General features: G+C 38.0%; 1 protein-coding gene across 14 annotated transcripts in view; it reads left to right on the top strand.

Annotated features, from left to right (window-relative positions):
- PIP5K1C (phosphatidylinositol-4-phosphate 5-kinase type 1 gamma) overlaps nucleotides 1–15,651 on the top strand; it is a 129,388-nt gene that overhangs the window by 83,242 nt on the left and 30,495 nt on the right. For all 14 annotated transcript variants that reach the window (XR_012472011.1, XM_074204133.1, XM_074204127.1 and 11 more), the window contains 3 exons: nucleotides 6,597–6,749; nucleotides 10,783–11,082; nucleotides 11,734–11,939. Coding sequence is in view for 13 of the 14 variants with exons in the window: in XM_074204133.1 (XP_074060234.1) it covers nucleotides 6,597–6,749; nucleotides 10,783–11,082; nucleotides 11,734–11,939 (659 nt within the window). In the remaining variant the exon portion in view is untranslated. The remainder of the gene's footprint in view (nucleotides 1–6,596; nucleotides 6,750–10,782; nucleotides 11,083–11,733; nucleotides 11,940–15,651) is intronic.

The following is a 15,651-nucleotide window of genomic DNA, read 5'->3' on the forward strand; positions in this document are numbered from 1 at the left end:
ACTGGTTTATCCCAGTTTATTGGTGGTAAAGTACTTAGAATATGGTCTAGCAGATCATTTTTAATGCATGGTAACCAGGTGCCAAACAGATCTGAGGAAAATTGTAAAGTTAGATACTTCATTAATCATCTGATGTCATATCCTATAGGATATAGCTTGGACTAGCCAAAAATTCAGTTGGAAAAAAATCCATTTATTCCATTCTTATGCCTCTACTTGATAGATCACCAATATTTACTGTATACTTGGACAAGTCTTTTCATAAAAATCAAAGAATCTCAGAGTTGGAAGGGACCTAAGAGTTAATTTACTCCCACTCCTGCCACAAGAATGAGTCTCATCTTATTTCAAAAGTTGGGGATCTGTTACTCCATTTTTGGTGGAAAGTTTCTGCTTATTGTTTCTAATTCTATCTATAAACACACAAATCTGATCTTTTCCATTTAGCAACCAAATATCTTAAGTCAGCAAAATTTTTTCTCCCTACCCCTGCAATTGTTCACTTCTTTGGACCTCAGTTTCCTCAACTGTAAAATAAAGGAAATTAATGAATTAAATTATTCCAAGGATCTCATCACCTCACATGTGAATTAGTGCAGTAGTTTGGGTCTGCCTTTCTCAAATATCTCCCCACTCCAATCCATCCTCCAGCCATTAAAGTGATTTTCCTAAAGTGAAGGTCCAATCATGTCATAGCTTCCACCCCCCACACCCCCACTGGATATGGATAAACTCCAGTGCATTCCTGTTGCCTCTAGGAGCAAATGCAAAATGTTTTGTGTACTATTCAAAGCCCTACATAATCTAGCCCCTTCCTACCTCTAAAGTCTTCTTACACATTCCTCCCTGACATATTCTCTTTGATCTCATGACACTGGCCTAATGGCATTTTCACAAGGTCTGTTCCTTGTGCCCTGGCATTTTCTCTGTCTCCATGCCTGGAATCCTCTTCCTCCTCCACTCTCATTTACTGACTCTGTAAGTACCAATAAAACACCATTTTCTACGGAAAACCTTCCCCAAGCCTCTTAATTCCAGGGTCTTACTGTGTTAATTATTTACTATGTATGCTGTATTTAGCTTGTTTAGTTTTATATATTTGTTTGCATATTGTCTCCTTCATTAGAATGTAAGCTCCTTGAGAGCAGGAGCCACCTTTGCCTTGTTTTATGTTCCCAGCACTTAGCACAGGTTCAGCATATAGTTCACTCTCAATAAATTTCGATTGAGGAGTGGCTAGGTGGCGCAGTGGATAAAGCACCGGCACTGGAGTCAGGAGTACCTGGGTTCACATCCGATCTCAGACACTTAATAATTACCTAGCTGTGTGGCCTTGGGCAAGCCACTTAACCCCATTTGCCTTGCAAAAATAAAAATAAAAAAATAAATTTTGATTGATTCTTAACCTTTTCTGTGATATGGATCCCTTTGGCAATATAAATGGCAAAACTTGTGAACCCTTTCTCAGAATAATTTTCCTAAGTAATTGAAGGAAATACTAAATTCAATTAGAGGTTAGTGAAAATGAAGGTGAATTAAATATGAAATGATTCTTTCCCAACCAAATTCATAATTTTCCTGAAATCTATCCATGGACCTTCAGTTAAGAACCCTTGATTTAGATTATTTTCAGCTTTTGTGACCTTAGGTTTTTTGTTTTTGTTTTTGTTTTTGTTTTGGAGGGGGGGGTTGCAAGGCAGTGGGGTTTAAGTGGCTTGCCCAAGGCCACACAACTAGGTAATTATTAAGTATCTGAGGCCAGATTTGAACTCAGGTACTCCTGACTCCAGGGCCGGTGTTCTATCCACTGCATCACCTAGCCACCTTTGTGACCTTAGATTTTGAGGGCTTTTCAAGCTGTTGTGCCTGAGACTCTTATCACCTCTCACCTTTCCTATTAATTCCCCTTTTTTTTTTCTTCCTGATATTCCTCTACTCCCTTTTACTGGTCCCTACTCAATTATCTGCCCTAACCATTCTTTTTTTTTTTTAAGGTTTTTGCAAGGCAGATGGGTTTAAGTGGCTTGCCCAAGGCCACACAGCTAGGTAGTTATTAAGTGTCTGAGGCCGGATTTGAACTCAGGTACTCCTGACTCCAGAGCCAATGCTCTATCCACTGTGCCACCTAGCTGCCCCCTATGCCCCACCCATTCTTGACAGAAATATTAAAGTTGATCTGTTGCATTTGAATTGAACAACTGTTCCTGGTCAGCCTGTAATGAAGACTTCACCATATCACTTTGAAAAGGTTTCCAATTCATTCCTCCTTATGTCTCCATAGCTTTCATTCCCTCTTTCCCCTTACCAATTTTTAATAAATTTATTGTTCCAACTACATGCAAATACAGTTTTTGGTTTTTTGTAAGATTTTGAATTACACATTTTTCTACCTTCCTCTCTTTCCTCTCTCCTCCCTTTGACAGCTCCTTTTGTCAATTTTTTAATCAATACAATATGAAGGATGAGATAAGAATATAGCAGTAATCATGTTAAAGAAAAGAAGGCTGATGGGTGGCTGGGTGGTATGGTGGATAAAGCACCGGCCCTAGAGTCAGGAGTACCTGGGTTCAAATCTGGTCTCAGACACTTATAATTACTTAGCCATGTGGCCTTGGGCAAGCCACTTAACCCCATTTGCCTTGCAAAAACCAAAAAAAAAAAAAAAAAGGCTGACATGTGGGTGGGTGGATAATAAGGATAAATATATTTTACAGACACACACACACACACACACACAGAGTGGGGAGTGTGAATGTGCAGATGGCTTGACCAGTAGCTTGATCCTGGAATGGGGGGCCACCTTCCCCACTAAGTGTCCTTATAGGTTCTTTCAAGTTAACTTATAATTCCAGTTTCTTTGCAGAGAGGTTGGGAATTATGCTATCAAACACTCATTATTACAGGATTTGGTTTATTCACATTTTTCTTTGGTGGGGAGGGGATAGATAGAGGAAAGAATATTCAGAAATTATTGAGATATTCAAACAACATATATCAAGAAATCTTTTTTTTAAAAGTACATAGTACCTCAGCTTAGGAAAAGTTGGGACACATCACAGCAACTGTTGAAAGATGGCAGTGCACTAAGAGCTTCTTGGAAGATAGATGCCTCAGAAGAATGGCACAAACTCCTCCTCTAATGCTGTGCGGTAAGAAGGAAAGAACTCTTAAAATTGAAAGGCTCCTTGAGCCATGGAGTCAGGATCATCAGTGGTAAGCAGAAGACTGCTATCTAACCTGCTTCTGCTTCTTCACTTTTCAGCAGATCCCTGTAGTATACCACTAGCCAAGTTCTGGGATCTTCTACCCCATTCATCCAATGGGATATGAAGAATCCTGTTTAGGCTCAGAGAAAGTATTTGGCACAAGAAGGAAAGATAAGAGCTGCCTGCCTTACCATAGAAGAAGGGGAAAACTTGTTACCCCAAAAATGCTGTTTCATATAACAAATGTGGGTGTGCATAAAAACCAGACTTGATCAGGACTAAGACTCTAAAGAACAAAGCCAAGTCTCACATAATAGCTGAGTTAGAGAAGAAGAGAGTATGTGTCCCATCTGTGTTGTATGAAAGACTAGTTGCCATTTTGATGATAGTGGTTACAAATTTGGGGGGAAGACATACGCCTTCCTGCCTCAGAAAGGTCACCACTCTGATTCGCAACCCTTCTCTTGTCAGCTTCTGCCCGCCCCAGCATACATCTCTTTAATGATGCATGAGATAATTAAGTACATAAAACCCTAGCTTGTTAATCCATGTAGTACTGTGAGTTGTTTTCAGTGCAAACCAAGACATATTTAATGAATTGTGTGAATTGAGTCCTTGGCATTTATTCTTTTCTTTCCCTTTAAGTAATTTTCCAAATTTAGTTCCTAATCCTCTGGCCATCCTGGTCTCTTGTCAGTTTGGTGACATATGGATGAATTGTTCATTCCTAATCTTCCTCTCCATCCATATCATTTTATTTATACATTGAACTAAGAGAGTTTGCTGCATATGTATTTCTTTGGACCAGGGAATCTAAGAAAAATTTTGGACTAAAGCCTAAGACATATCCAGAGGTAGTCCAACTCTTGGGGCCCAAGAAGGTACAAGAAGGCTGCTGTCTTTTGGGTAGCATTGTTGCCTTAGAGCCAATTAAACTTAGCATAACTTCTAATGTGAACTTAGGAGATTTTGTGACTGGAGATATGGAAGAAATTGGGAGTCTCGGGAATAACCCTACCTCTTTCCTCCCTCCAGGATGCTAACAGCTAAGCTTATTTCCTATAAGGATTTCTAAAGGAAAGGATTAAAAAGGTCTTTCAGGCATCTCTACTAAGAATATTATCCTGGTAGCCTTTTTTTTGATAGTAATTAGAGATGACTCTCTTTAAATGAGTTGGATTAGATCCCCTTCAGACTCTAATGTTTGGTATTCAAGGGTTCTTAAAGTTCTGACATTCTATGATTCTGTTAGCTGGAAAGATTGGCTGTTAGAGTCCATGGATTCAGGGTATTCCAAAAGTGTAAAGCTTAAAAAAGGAGCAAGCCAGGTTTCTCTAACCCATTTAGGAAAGGCTCTGCCCAAATATAGACAAATTTCAGAGGACCTTTGCTACCCCTAATGCTGTTGGCACTGCCTTCTAAAGAAAGGAAAAAGAAACTTTTGTCCAAAGGGAAAAAGAACTTTACTTCTTTTTCCTAAGTAGTTCTATTGCTATTCATACTTTTTTTATGCTCATCAAAAATATAGAGAACATTACACAATTGTTTCCTTTCCATTACTTTCCCACATTTGTTATGAATTATTCATTCATTTATTCTTTTATCAGTTATTTTAAGGCACCTACCCTACACAAAGAGCAAGTCAGAGCAAGAAGATAGACAATAGTTATAGTACACTCTAGCAAGAAGGATAAGGCAGATTCTTCTGTACTACTGTATAGTAAATATACATTTGGCATACAATAACTTTGTTGCAATATAGTCTTTAAGAGAATTGGAACCAGGGCCCAGAAAACCTGAGTTCAAATGCAGTTCTAACCCTGATAGTGATGTAAGCATGGACAAGTTATCTAGCCACTGTGATCTCAAGATGGAGATAATGAGAGGCCCTAGATTACAATGTCATTACAAGAATCAAATCAGTCAAGAAGTACATATCAAGGGGCAGCTTGGTGACAAAGTGGATAGAACACTGGCCCAGCAGTCAGGAGGATCCAAGTTCAAATCCAGCCTCAGAAATACACTTAATCCTTACTTAGCCTTATGACCTTTGGCAAGTCACTTAACCCCATTGCCTTGTAAAAAAATCCAAAAAAAAAGTATATTTCAAGGACCCACTACGTGCTAAGTTGGAGGGATACAAATACACAAAGATGTATATATAGATCTTGTAACGAGAGCAAGTAATAACCAATCAACAACAAAAAGAGGACATGAAGAAAGAATATGAGGAAACCCCCAGCATGTTGGGTAAAATTTCAGTTTCATCTTTATGGGAAGATATAACAAAAATAGTGACAATTAGATGGCATTGTCAGAGTGCCAGGAAGACTCATCTTTCTGAATTAAAATCAGATTCAGATGCTTATGTGACCTTGGAGAAGTCACTTCACCCTGTTTGCTTCAATTTCCTCATCTATAAAATGAGCTGGAGAAGAAAATGGGCAAACCAGTCCAATATCTTTACCAAGACGGGGCAACTAGGTGGCACAGTGAATAGAGCACTGGCCTTGGAGTCAGGAGTACCTGGGTTCAAATCCTACCTCAGATACTTGATAATTACCTAGCCGTGTGGCCTTGGGCAAGCCACTTAACCCCATTGCCTTGAAAAATCTAAAAAAAAAAAAAAAACCCAATGTCTTTACCAAGAAAACCCCAAATGGGATCACAGAGTCAGACATGACTGAAATTAATAACAAAAAATGGCAAAAATGACACTGAATGAATGGGTTATGGTCATTGTACCTATATCCATGAGATGACAGAGTCATTGAAGAATTGACATTTATGCAAATTTTATTTAAAAAATAATATTATTGGCATACTTTTTTTCAAAATCCATGTTTTCATCAGTATAGATACCCTCCATCTAATTATATCGTGACTGCCTCACAACTATTTTGTGAACAGTTCACTGAATTTCTGTTCCCAAAAATTAATATGTGTTAATGAACCTGCCCAAACTTGAACTTGTACTTGATCAATAGGCTCTTAGATGAAGTCTACAGGACCTCAGGATCAACTGGATGCTGTGGTAAGGCATGAGAGTGGGACTTTAGTGAAAGACTGGACCTTAAATGATCTCTGGGGGCTCTTCTAATTCTGATAACTTTGGATTTTATGAGGTATATATGTATGTATAATAGTACACTAATGATTGATTAATTAATAACTGTTAATAACCATAGTATTCACTCGTTATTTTAGAACCTTAAAAACCCAAGTAAAAGATTTGCCTTTTAGAACATTTGCAGTGTTTTTTACAGGACCACTCTAAACATGGTTTCAGATGGAGTGTACCCACTTTTCTCATTTTCATTCCTGTCATCTAACAAGGGATTCCTTCCAGTTCTGCCACCTGTGACTTTTCCATTTCTCTTTGCTTTCTAGTATTCCTTGTGCAATGAACCACTGATTGAACTTTCCAACCCAGGTGCAAGTGGCTCCCTCTTCTATGTCACTAGTGATGATGAGTTCATCATTAAGACTGTGATGCACAAAGAAGCAGAGTTCCTGCAGAAGCTGCTTCCTGGTTATTACATGGTATGCTTCCCCCCCCCCCTTTTTTTTCATCAACAGCAATAATAACAGTAAATGATTACTGAATGCTTAATGTTTGAGTTTGAAGAATACTGGGGATCAAGAGAGAAGCCAGAAAACTTTCCATAGCCATGAAAAAATGTTCTAAATACACATTAAAAAAAATTCTGAGTTATTCACTGTGTTCCTATCAGATTGCCAAAGTTGGAGGAAAAAAGGAAAATGAGAAAGGAGAAAGGAGCTGTGGGAAAAGTTATATTACTGTTGGTAGAGCTGTGAATACTGTTCCAGTCACTCTAAAAAGAAATTTAGAACTATACCCTCCCAAAAGCTCTTAAACTGTGCATATCCTTTGACCCAGCAGTACTGCTACTTTTCTATATCCTAAACATATAAAAGAAAAAGGGGAAAGACTCACATGTACAATAATACTGACAGCAGCTCTTTTTTTGTGGTGGAAGACAATTGGAAACTAAAAGGAAGAAGGAGTGCCCATCTAATAGGGAATAGCTGAACAAGTTATAGTATCTTTTTGTGGTGGAAATACTATTGTGCTATAGAAAGTATAAAGGGGATGGACTCAGAGAAACCTGGGAAGAATTGTATGAACTGATGTACAAGGAAGTGAGCAGAAGCAGAACAATTTATATAATAACACCAATATTATAAAGACAAACAACTTTGAAAGACTTAGACATTATGGTCAACATAATGACCCCACAATTCTAGAAGACTCAAGATGAAACATGCTACCCACCTCTTTCTAGCTAGAGGTAAGAGTTCATTTAAATGGGGAACACAGGGGAAGAGGGAGGGAGGAAAGCAAATGGAGTCAATGCAAGAATTTATTTTTGTTTGATTATACATGTTTGAAACAGGTTTAGTTCTTCTTGCTTTATCAATGAAAAGAGGAGAAGAGATGTGAGGGAGAAAATTTGGACCTAAAAGTAAAACTTAAAATATGTTTTAAAATAAAAAGGAGAGAAAAACTGGAAACACAGTGTTAAGAGTTAGGATTTCTGAGCTCTGAACTAGGCTCTACTGCAAAATCACTGTCCCTTTCCATCCCAGTTACTTTATCTGTAAAAGATAGAGGAGGAGAAACTACAGATGGTTTCCAGTAGCACTTCTCCACTAACATTCTCTGATCCTATCCTCCAACTAGAGGAAAAAACATTTCCCTTTGTCCCAGCTTTCTCTGTAATAGAATGACATCAGCTAGAGGAACTTTCAACTAAGTTAAAAGCCCCATTCAAAAACCTATGCTTTCTTAGGCATCCTATCACTGAGATGAGCTGACGCATAAATTAGAGGCTTCTTGGTCGATAGGAATGTTCAAGCAGAGAATGAATGACCCCCTTCAGGGATGCTACTGAAGGGCATTCCTGTACTATTTGGGAGGATTGACTAGATGATCTCTATCTATAAAAATTATAATACAGCAAGACTTCCTACCCAAAATAAGGGCACTATATTGGACAGTGGAGTAAAATAGGCAAGGTGACAATCACAGTCATTATTACAGAGAGAGCTTGGAGGCTTCTGGGGTCTGTAGCGGTATAGTCAGTTCTAGAATTATCCCCTTAGTACCAAATGTGTGTTTGCTAAGTCTGATTTTTGCATGTAAATAAGCACATTCCAATTCTTGGTAAGACCAAACCAACCTTGTAGATAAAGAATTAAGAGGCTACAAATGTGCAAAAATGCTCACTAGCCTACTTTCTTTGTTCTGAGGAAATGTGTGAAGAAATTGACTTGTCACTTGATAAGTCATAGTTTCTATTTTTGTTTAAAATTCTTTCTCTCAGATCTATTTCTGACTTGACTATTAATTTGCATGATGAACTTAATTGGAAAAGTAACTTAAGAATCATTAGGGTTGGAAGAAACCTAGGTTTGGAGTGCATCCAGTCCAACCACTGCCTACTTAGATTCCCCTCTACTGCATGTTCTGATATATGGTTTTTCAGCCTTCTTGTAAGATGCTCAAATCTCATGACGTTTCCCAGATCACCAATTCCATCATCAGACATGTTTTATTGATAGAAAATGTGGCCTCTTATCGAAACAAAATTCTGTGTTCTTTCACTCCTGTTATAGTAAGAAACAAGCAGAAATTTATTCTTCCCAGCTAGCTCTTCAAATATTTGAAAACTATAATTTCTTAGGTTTTCTCTTCCCCATTTTAAGCATTCCTGTTTCCTTCTTCATAATGATTTCTAATCCTCTCTCCATCCTGGTAGTGCTTCTCTAAAGCCACACCATCTTGTCCATGTGCTTCTTAAAGTGTGATATCCAGAAATGAACCCCATTCTCATCTACTTGAATAAGGAGACCCTTTGCCACTCTTCACAGAGACCTATATCCTTAATGGAAACCAAAACATAGTCCTCTTTTGTCTGTAGGTGTATGCATGGACTTATACTGGTTGCTATATGATAATTATTTCATTGAGCATCATATGCTCAGGTGTCAAATGACAGTCACCAGAGCAAGGAAGTTTACAGTAAACAAAGGCTTCCAGCAGTGACTGCTGTTCTGTAAGGATCAGAAAATTCATCTGTAAAGAGAGAACTACGGCAGCTTTCCTAAAAGAAGAACAGTGATCATGAAATTGGGCCTGCTTTTCCCTCTGCTTCTTTGGAATTGACATATTCGTTTGCTCCCAGATCCATTCTAGGAAGTTTTTTGGTTTCCTGAAATCTAATTTAATAAACAGACTTTTGTCCTCCTGCCCAGTGGGAGAGTCACCTTAGGAAAATGCCAGATAGATAACTTGATTCTTTTCCATGAAAGATAAACTCTTAACTTGTTTTTTGATTTGCCCAGAAATGTCAATTGAAGTCTTTGATTTTTGCGAGCATTGGAGTAGGAGAAGAAAAGCTGGTAATCATTATCTTCGAAACAACTGTGTAACTTGGGCAAGTCACTTAATTCCTCTAAACCTCAGTTGACTAAGGAGATAACACAAACACAATTTTTGAGAGATTTAAATAAAATTTAAAAGATATTTGCAAACCTTAAAATACTACATAAACTTAATTTGTTACTACTATCATAACAACCTCAATTAGAGAACTTCACACTAAAATCTCATGTATTACTACTAGTAGTAACTCTCATTTCTATCAGTCTTTTAAGGTTTCACAACAATCCTCTGTTGTGGATAAGTGTAATAGAAGAATGATCTCATTTTATAGATAAGAACCCAAGAAAAGAAGTTTGGTCATTTGCTTAAGGTCCATCACTAGGAAGTCTCCACTAGGAGTCCATTCCAAGTGTCCTGACTCCAAGTCTCAAGTTCTTTCTGCTACTTCAGGCTGCTTCAAATTTAAAAAATTTTTAATCATCTTTTCTGGAGAGTTCAGCAATGGCATAACAGATTGTCTTGAAGTGTTGTGAGCTGCTCATTGCTTGAGATATTCAAGTGGAGGCTGATTGACCACCTGTTAGAGATGCGATCAAAGAGTTTCTTCTTTCTCATGGAAAAATAGGCCAGATCAGACTCAAATGGAAATGGGGGGACGGCACCAAACCATCCAAAAACTCAAGTGTAGACCAGTAATGTAGGTCTTCTTTGAGGATTAAGTTTCTAATGTCCCTCTCAACTCCCATATTCTCTAGAACAAGATCAGCAGACCAAAATTACAGAGCATAGGCTTCTTGGAACAGATGTATTGGAGTTAGAAGAATGGATGTTTGTCTGCATTTAAAATCACATGACCAAAGAGGACATAGACAATCTATTCTCTGGTGGACCCCAGTTTGGTGTAGGCAATAATAACAGTAGTTAGTATTTATAGAGTGCTTTAACTAGTTTACAGAATAATTTCTATAAGCTATCTCATTTAATCCTCACTAAGACCCTGTGAGGATTTTAAAGACAAGGCAATTGAAACTGAAGAAATTTAACAGACTTGCCCAGGATCACACATCCAGTAAGTGACTGAGAGTAGTTTTGAACTCAGGTCTTCATGATTCTAAGCTCAGTTTTTTTTCCATTTCCTTTTTAACAATATGATTTTCTTCCTCCCAGAATTTAAACCAGAATCCTCGGACCCTGCTGCCTAAGTTTTATGGGCTATACTGTGTTCAGTCTGGAGGGAAGAACATCCGGGTGGTGGTAATGAACAACATCCTTCCCCGCTTAGTAAAGATGCACCTCAAGTTTGACTTAAAGGGCTCTACATACAAGCGACGGGCAAGCAAGAAAGAAAAGGAGAAGTCCATCCCCACCTATAAGGACCTGGACTTTATGCAGGACATGCCTGAGGGCCTGATGCTGGATGCTGACACTTTCAATGCCCTGGTGAAAACTCTGCAGAGAGACTGTTTGGTAAGGGTAAGGGCCCCTAAGAGGGTAAGTTTCTGTGAGTGAGAGCAAGCTACCCTGGTCCTGGGGTGGGAGGATGGCACTAGCTCTGTTCCAGGGAAGGGTAATATCATGGCAGGAAAGAGAAGGCATTATCCCATGAGCCCTTATTCCATGAAAGAAGGGAGCATAGACTGTGGGCAGAAAAATGAGACTGCATAGGCTCTGACTTCAGAAGAATGAATTGTATGAATCTAGTGCCAAGAATTCCAGAATATCAGGGCTTCTCAGATGTCTTCCCAAGCTACAGGTTCATAGATGTGCTAGATATTTTTAAAAATCCAAATTTAGACCTGGGGATTTCCTTGTAGAGGAGGACTGGATCATCTCTTGTAAAAATACTTTACAATATTCCTAACACATCTTAGAAATAATCTTGCAAAAAGAGATGCAGTATATCATCTGAGATTGCAGGATGGAGTTCAGTTTTGCTTAGTAATTAGTGTTTACTACAAAAGTAAGATTTTTGTGATAACTAAGAATTCACAGGTTTTTAATGACAAGAGGTCAAGAAAGCTTAGTCAGAGTCTGACTAGGTTTGACCCAATTCTGGGGGTTGGGAGGGGTTGGGTGTGTTTCTATTTTTTTTCTTTTATCTTCCATGCTGGCATGTAGGTATTGGAGAGTTTTAAGATCATGGATTACAGCCTATTGCTGGGGGTACATAACATTGACCAGCAGGAACGGGAAAGACAAACAGAGGGAGCCCAGAGCACATCAGATGAGAAGCGTCCAGTTGGCCAGAAGGCCCTCTACTCTACAGCTATGGAATCTATCCAGGGTGGGGCTGCCCGGGGAGAATCTATAGACACTGATGACACGTAAGTGATGAGTTTGATCAAAGTTCACTGATCAACCTTGAAGAAGGCTCTCATAGGACAGTTACTGGGTCACCTTTCTCTTCAGGGAACATTTTCTTGCTATCCTTTATCTGCCACTGCCTCCTACTCATTTCCACCCCAGGTTTGATAACATCATACTGGGGTGAGAGGAAAACGCAGATGCCTTATCATGCCCATGCTGTTCTTTACCTTCCAAAAGCAGTAAAAGAGTGGCCTCAGAAGACCTGCTCTCCATTTAGCAGTCCAGTATTTTAGTCCAAATTAGAACCATAGTCATATCCCTTCATTAAATAAGTTATTGATCTCTCATTGTGTAGTCTCCATATGGTTCTAAGGAAGATTTAGAGAACAAGAATAAGATCTGTTTCCTAGATGCATTCACTCAGCATCAGTTCAGCAAACATTCTTAAACACTTACTATGGACACAACATTGTGCTGAGCTCTTGGGGAAATAGAGTATTTGGATAAAACAGTTTCTGCCCTTGTGGACTTTAGTCTAGCTTCAGGAATTAAACACAAATAATTATACAATTTTACATGACAAGTAAGTTAGAAAACTGTGCAACAAATTGCTATGAAGTCTAAACGAAATATCTTCACAGAAGAGAAGGATCAGAGAAGGTCTCACAAAGGATGTGATAGTTGATATTTGAATTAGGATTTTAATATATGCATAGAAATTCAACAGCAGAGAAGGAGGAAAATATTTCAGGCATAAGGAGTTATATGAGTGCAAAGGCACAGAAATAGTAAAATCAGAATATTTGGAAGACAGAGTAGTCCAGTTTGACTGAAGTATAGAGATGTATAGTAAAACCTGCTAATTTCAGTTCTTTGATGGCTTCATAATTTCATTAATTCTTGAGTAGTCCCATTCTCTCAACTTGCACTCTTGGGTGGAGACTCCAGAGGAACTTCTACTCCCACACATGCTTATGGTTAACTCTTCAAATCTTTCCCTGAACACTATGGGACACAAGCACCTACCAGCATTCTTCCCATTAATAGTCATCCAGTAGACTCAGGACTTAGCAAAGTCATTTACTCAGAAGAGCAAGAATAGTAGTTACATAACATTTCCTTTCCATAATGTTGGGGCACACTCAGAAAGAGAAGACTTAACCTTAAAGTTGTTGAGAAGTAGACATGTCAGGTGCACAAAAACAGCTCATAGAACTGAAATTCCTGATAATTCTTTCTTTTTTAGAGCCTTCACAAAGCTCCCCTGGGGTTCAGCATCTCTACTCAATAGGTTGCTCATCTGGGTTCCCAGTGTCTGCTCCTTTCCACAATCTAACTCTTCTCTGCTAGCATGGGATGCAGGCCTTGAAACTGTCACTTTGTATTGATCTAGGATATATTTCTCTGCTCTCCACTAGTGTTATTTTGCCTCTTACTAGTTCTCTTCCCTTCAGAATTATGTAGACAATAAAATTCCTTCCTTTCCTCCTGCTCAAGTTTTCTCCAACTTGGAGTCTCTCTCTCAAATCCTGACTCTTTAAGTTCATCCAGAACATAGCTATTTAAAACTTCCGAGTCATGGCCAATTTATTTATTTAGCCAATCACATCATTCCTTTTTTTTAACAGTTAATTTAACACCTCATTAACACCTTGTGGCTACATTCTAGAGACATTCTGTGATTTCATCAACTGAATTGGGAGGGTGGGAATCATATTCCCTCTTCTTATATATATTTTCTCATCTCATGTGATTCTTGTCCATATATGGAAATGCATCCTCCATATAGAACCTACCAAATGCACTGGAGGTCTTTTTCTCTGTCCTTAATATCTCATGGATACCAGTGTAATATTTGTGGAATTGTTTCTGAGAACTTTAGAGAGACTCATCACCAAGCTGACTGCAAGATAATAAATTTTTCACTCACAGCAATTCCCAGAAACTCATCTAAGTTACAGAAATATCATAAGTTACAAAAGAATCCCCATCTGTATCAATACTAAGATTAGCCAAACCAATGGCATTTTTGGCCCTTGAGTCATAGCTTTGTAATCAATAAATTATAAACATTGTAGTATCCTATGGTTTCTACACTTCTTCATTGATTATGACTGTGAAGATGTGACTGGCTATAGAAAATATCAGCCTCTTGTTCTCTAATTCTTTTCATCAAGGACACCCTTTTTCAACTAGGTGGTCTAGTGGATATAGTGCTTGATGTGGAGACAGGAAAGCCTAATTTTAGATCTTGCCTCAGACATTTACTAACTGTGTGACCTGGGCAAATTTCTTGGTCACTCTATGCCTAAAGTAGGTTATCTGTCAAAATGGGGTAACAATAGTTCCTACCTCCTAAGGTTGCTGAGAGGATCAAATGAGAGAATATTTGTAAAGTGTTTTGCAAACTTTAACAGACTGTATAAATGCTAGCAGTTATTATTATATACAGAGGCCCTTCTCAGAAGATTCTATAGCAATAAGGGTGTAGGTTAGGACTAAACTAAATTTTATTTGATCAATTTTTTGTGGGATGAAATAATATCAGTCATGAACTTGTTGATTCTTTTGGAATGTTTCTACTTTTAGATATCCTGAAAATCAGCCTCTGGAACCCTTAAGTTGTATAGCTTCCAACACAGGTTTCTTCTTTGTATTAGTCAGATATAACCATTTTTACTCACTTCAGTTTCATTGATGCTATCTCTACAACCTCATATTAGCACATTGGATACTGAGGTATTAATGTTCAAATGTGATGTCACAGAGTTATCGGTGATAATCTCAGAATCATAGAATTTTACAGTTAGAAGGGACCTTACCATATAACTTACCATGTAACTAGTTTAGCCCTTACCCAAAAAATAACCCCTATTCTAACATAACCATTGAGTAGTCATCTAGCCTCTGCTTGAAGACTTTCAATGACGGGTAACTGGCTGTCTTCTTTGGCAGTCCAGTCCACTTTTAAATAGCTTTAATTTAATAATATGTATCACTGTCTGAACATCCTATGTTGCATGTTTTTTATTTTACTTCAGTCTACAGTGTTCTTAAGTTAATACAGTTTAGCTGAGTCTCAAATTTAATTTTTTGTAGGCCTATTTTCTCCTTCACTGTTTGTATCAATTTTTAAGCAGTTTATAATAGATATTCTCTTTGACTGCCATGACCCTCCTTCTAAAGGGGATCCCAGCTCCTCTGATCACTAATCTTAAAAATAGCATATTTGAGTCATTTTCTTTATTTTTATCCAGCTCCCATGTTTTCAGAGTACCAGTCAGCTAAATGAATTGGCCTGTTTTAATTACAAACTATGTCTTCCCATCTTTTGCTGAATTGATGTTCACTTTGACCTCTGCTCTAACCAGTTAAAGATTTGTCTACATAGTCTAACTTAGATTACTTCCATGGCAGTGAGCGGTTCTTTCCTCTCAGAAGTCAATTTTATTTTATGTGCATTCCACATGTCTAAAACCTTCCAGTTCCATTCACCATTTATTAAATATCTACTATATGCAAGATCTTCAAAGACAAAACTTAAAATTGTCCTTGCCTCATGGATCTGATATTACACTGCTTAAAGAACATCTTTTGTGTTACACAGGAATCATGTTTCCAAAGAATCCCAAAACCATTGACCTCTTTGAATTCTTAATTCTTACCTATTGTTCCAATATATCCTCTCTTTGCATTGAAATCTCCAGATATTAAGGTTAAAGCTGACTT

This window comes from Macrotis lagotis, chromosome X (assembly GCF_037893015.1).
Source record: "Macrotis lagotis isolate mMagLag1 chromosome X, bilby.v1.9.chrom.fasta, whole genome shotgun sequence".
NCBI classification, from domain to species: Eukaryota; Metazoa; Chordata; class Mammalia; order Peramelemorphia; family Peramelidae; genus Macrotis; species Macrotis lagotis.